Consider the following 5000-nt stretch of genomic DNA (forward strand, 5'->3'; position numbering starts at 1 on the left):
GAATGACACACGGATTTAAACACATTTTTCCACTGATTTCAGTTCCTTTCAAATTATAATGACTTTTGGTTTTTTTAATAAATTTTCTTTGGAAACTGTTGCCACGATCTGCTTTTATATTTGCTTTTAGACATCATTTTTATAATCTGAAGTTTGAGTTTTGGTGTCGTTAATCGTGTAAATATTGGTTTTGTCGAGTTTCTGTCTCCGCTTCCGCTGACGATTCTTACAGCGAAATTGGATTAACATAAATTTTACGAGCACTTCCCCCAAACTTCAATAAATAACCCCAACCCCCAAACTGTGCACTGTGCATTGTCAGAAAAAGCCCGTTTGTGCGTCGTCCTGGTGCTTTTGGAGCGCGGCGTCGTGTTCTGCGGTGAAGCCGTAGCTGCAGAGCGTTGAGCTGAAAAGTGCATATTCTTCCTGTGGTTTTGACACCTTTAAAAAACACTCACAATGAGAAACGAGACAAAGCACGAAGACACTTTCAGTTTGACTTTAGCACATACAGGAAAAAATGACGCTTTTTTTTTTTTTTTTTTTAAACAAAAACATTTAATGGTGTTAAAGATTTGAAATGGAAACTTAGAATATAAGACCGGGCCGGGTTTAGATCTGGTTTGGTCTTGGTTTAGCCCAAGTTTGGTCTTGGTTTAGTCCTGGTTTCATGCTGGTTTAATCTTGGTTTAGATGTGGTTTAGTCCTGGTTTAGTCTTGGTTTTCGTCTTAGTTTAGTCCTGGTTTAGTTTTGGTTAAGCTCTGGTTTAGTCTGTTTTAGTCCTGGTTTTTGTCTTGGTCTAGTCCTGGTTTAGTCCTAGTTTAGCTCTGGTTTAGTTTTGGTCTAGTCCTGGTTTAGTCCTAGTTTAGTCCTGGTTTAGTCCTGGTTTAGTCCTGGTTTAGTCCTGGTTTAGTCCTAGTTTAGTCCTGGTTTAGTTTTGGTTTAGTGTTTGTTTGGCTCTGGTTTAGTTTTGGTCTAGTCCTGGTTTAGTCCTGGTTTAGTCCTAGTTTAGTCCTGGTTTAGTCCTGGTTTAGTCCTGGTTTAGTCCTGGTTTAGTTTTGGTTTAGTCTTAGTTTAGTCCTGGTTTAGTTTTGGTTTAGTGTTTGTTTGGCTCTGGTTTAGTTTTGGTTTAGTCCTGGTTTGGTCTTGGTTTAGTTTTGGTCTCGTCCTGGTTTGGTCTTGGTTTAGTTTTGGTCTAGTCCTGGTTTAGTCTTTTAGTTTAATCATTTTAGTTCTTGTTTTCATGTATATTTGTGTTTTTTCCAGAGTCGTGCACACACCACGCCGCCCTGGGCCAACGCTTCGACCTCCCTCTGCCTTTGCCCAAAGAAAACAGAATCAGATGGAAGTTTGGGAGCAAGACAATATATGACAGTAGATCAGCAAACTCAAACTCACACTCAGTCACAGCACAGGGGGCGCTCATCCTGCCCACAGTGTCTCAGTCCAACAGCGGGGACTACACGGTCGAGACCGTCAACAAAGATGGACAGACCAAACAACAGACCCTGCACTTATGTGTCCACGGTACGTCCAGAACACCAGGGCGGGAAGGTCATCAACAGAGTTGGGGAAGTTACTTTTAAAAAGCTGTGTTTGCTCATTACTTATTACTTCTTTAAAAAGTAATCCCTTACTTTACTTAGTTACCCTCTATGGTGAGTAACTTTTTACGTTACTTGGGTCACTTTTTGGTGGTAAACTCCATCTAAGGGTGAATACAGCACGAGGACGACAGTCGACAAGAAATGTAAGCGAAATTTGAAGCGAGAGTTCAAGAGGACGTGGAACTGTTCAGAGGTAAACAGGTCTGTGAAGTCTGGAGGACCCCCCCGAGGGACCCCCCGAGGGACCCCCCCCGAGGGACCTCCCCCGAGGGACCCCCCCCCGAGGGACCTCTCCCGAGGACCCCCCCCGGGACCCCTCCCCGAGGGACCTCTCCCGAGGGACCCCCCCCCCGAGGGACCCCCCCGAGGGACCCCCCCCGAGGACCCCCCCGAGGGACCCCCCCGGGACCCCTCCCCGAGGGACCTCTCCCCGAGGGACCTCTCCCGAGGGACCCCCCCCCGAGGGACCCCCCCCCCCGAGGGACCTCTCCCCGGGTGTCGCTGGCCCCTGCCAAGCTCCTCTGAGGCGGTGGACCGCGACCGGCTCCGGGTCACTCAGGAAAGACTCGAGGTGAAGGTGGCTGCAGCTTTACAGCTCCTCCTGCCAGGACCTCGCTGCTCCCCAGAGCCGTGGATGCCCCCCGGCTCTCGGCTCTCGGCTCCCGGCTCCCGGCTCCCGGCTCCCGGCTCCCGGCTCCCGGCTCCCGGCTCCCGGCTCTCGGCTCCCGGCTCCTGGCTGTCGACCGGGCTGGACTGTCCTCCGCAGCTGTGTGGCTGGAGGCCGGCCTGAACTGAAAAAGGAGCTACAGTTCATTACAAAATGTTCACTAGTTACACAAAAAAATGAAAAAAGTATTTATGTCCCTGTAATACTTTACACCCAACACTGGTAATGAAGTACAAAAGTAAAAGTACAATATGTAAGTGTCTGTACTTCACTAAAGTCCATTTTCCTGTGGAGACTTTTTCCTTTTTAGATCTGGATTTTCTTTCTGTTTACTGATCGTCTGTGACACAAACATCGTCTTATTTTCATATGTGGATTTTATTTCATTTTATTCATTTCATTTTCCTTCATGGAGATGATGTTGCTTTGTCTGGAATGTTTCACAGTACGGCATTAAACCTTTCTCTATCTCCATGGAGACCAAACCAGACCAAGTTACAGATCAGATCTGTGGAGAGGCGACACCGCACAAAGTCAGAATGTATTTTTGTTTGTTTTGTTTGTTTGTTGTTATTTTGAGCTTTAAACCTGAATAAATGTGATTGAATAAATGTAAATTAGAGCTGTTTAATGTCACACTGTGGAACATTCTATGGCAGAGTAATGGTGTATCCATAGAAACAAACAGACGATGGACCAAGTTCAAAAAGTTACACACTGATGTACTGAAATCGAGCCCCGTTGCCGTAGCGATTAGCAGTTCAAACCAAAATATTTAATCTTCTGAATGGGCAGAGGTTGTTAAAGGAGCACTGTGTAACTTTTCTGCTCTGTGGTGTTTTGTTGTTTTGTTTCAGAGAGTGTTTCGAAGCCCACGGTGACGGTCAAATGTGACAAACTGAATAAAGTCCAGTTCACCTGCTCAGTTCCTCAGGTAAGAAACTCTTTTCTTGTGGACTGGTGTTATGAGGATAAATAATCACAGGCTTCAACACAATATTTGTTCCTGTGGTTTATGGACGGACACTTTGGAGAAACTTTTTTCTACAGGACCTTTAATATTTATTTTCTTTATCATTTTATGCCTTTATTTTTCTTCTAGAAAAATAAACTTACATACCAGTGGGCTGAAAGTGGAAAAATCATCGACAATGAAAAAGGAGGAGTTCTAGTTCGAACTCTCACACAGCTGGGGTCCAACTCGTTTACGTGCAAAGTCTCGAATCCTGCGAGCTCCCAAACCAGTGACCCGACTAAATCCGACTGTGTTAAAATTGGTAAAGAGAAACAACACGAAATGTTCACTTCAAACACACTGAAATTAACATGACGCTTGCTAACATTAACGCTTAGTTTCTCTTCCCAAACCGACTTCACGCCCAGAAGAAGAAGAAGAGGCTTCGTTGTTCGGACTTCCCTTTTGGCTCATGGTCGGGATTCTGGCCGGAGGAGGAGGTAAGACCAGAGGCACTGTGAGTTCAAGGTGAAAACATGAAAAAACGGTTTATTTGAAACAGTTTGCAGAGTTCTTCCTCACTCATCGTCTTCATTATTCACCATGAGTTTATAAAAGCTTTTCTCAACTCGGAGAATAGAGCTGACAACAACTTTTTTAAATTAGATGTAATAACATGGTGTTATAACATGGTGTTATACGTGTAATAACATGGTGTTATACGTGTAATAACATGGAGTGTTATACGTGTAATAACATGGAGTTATACGTGTAATAACATGGAGTTATACGTGTAATAACATGGTGTTATAACATGGTGTTATACGTGTAATAACACATGGAGTTATACGTGTAATAACATGGAGTTATACGTGTAATAATAACATGGTTATACGTGTAATAACATGTGTAATGGTGTAACTCGGTGGTGCAGATGTAATGACACGTACGTTTCGTTCTTTCAGGTCGTGGTGCTCATGCTGATCGTGGCCATCGTCTGCTGCTCCATCAACAGGAAGAAGAGGAGGATGCATAGGAATAGGTAACGTGTATTAAAACAACAACAAAACATAAAGGAAATCACACACAAACTACACTAAACATTCGTGTAATAACTGGGTTATACGCTGTGACGCTAACTGCAGGCACTGCCCTGTCTGAGGGTTTGAGTAACGACAAACCGAGACGACAGAAAAGCCGGTAGCGGCTGAAGTTTGTGTTTTCTTCTGGTCAACGTAAATATGGAATTAAATAAAAGACAATTTAACAAGTTTTCCATGTAAACCTCAATTCGTAATTATTATTTCCATGTAAACTCGAAGAAGAATATTTTAATTCAGAACAATTAATTCAGAATTAAAAAACATCATGTAAACGTGCATGAGCCGTTTTTTCAGTTAGTCACTCTCTTCTTTTTGTTGAAAATCAAGCTACAAACTTTATTGACAGCGTTTGCTAATGTGTGCACTGTGTCACCATGGTAACTCCTAAAGATTCCACCATAGAGCTACATGTAGGACACCCCCAGAGTAAAGTAACTGCAAAGTATCAGTGAAAAAATGTTTTTTCTTTTGTGATGACTCCAGATGAACAAGAGCTGCGTCTCCAGTTGTCGACCGAAAACTACCAGAACCATCAGTGCACCAACCAACGAGGCCACGCCCACTCGCACGGCGCCGCCCCCTCGCAGCGCCTCACCCCGACCGAACACCGCCGCCCCGCACGGACCCATGTCTGCCGGACACACGGGGCCCAGACCCCCCCGAGACG

General features: G+C 44.5%; 1 protein-coding gene across 1 annotated transcript in view; it reads left to right on the forward strand.

Annotated features, from left to right (window-relative positions):
* Positions 1-4820, forward strand: part of LOC129408282 (natural killer cell receptor 2B4-like) — a 5898-nt gene extending 1078 nt beyond the window's left edge. Inside the window, exons 2-7 of the mRNA XM_055151426.1 lie at positions 1234-1528; positions 3133-3209; positions 3378-3552; positions 3629-3758; positions 4165-4272; positions 4817-4820. Of these exons, the coding sequence (XP_055007401.1) occupies positions 1234-1528; positions 3133-3209; positions 3378-3552; positions 3629-3758; positions 4165-4272; positions 4817-4820 (789 nt within the window). The remainder of the gene's footprint in view (positions 1-1233; positions 1529-3132; positions 3210-3377; positions 3553-3628; positions 3759-4164; positions 4273-4816) is intronic.
* The last annotated feature ends 180 nt before the right edge of the window (positions 4821-5000 follow it).

The sequence above is a fragment of the Boleophthalmus pectinirostris genome, unplaced genomic scaffold (assembly GCF_026225935.1).
Source record: "Boleophthalmus pectinirostris isolate CB_2022bp ecotype Guang Dong unplaced genomic scaffold, ASM2622593v1 HiC_scaffold_16, whole genome shotgun sequence".
Taxonomy (NCBI): Eukaryota; Metazoa; Chordata; class Actinopteri; order Gobiiformes; family Gobiidae; genus Boleophthalmus; species Boleophthalmus pectinirostris.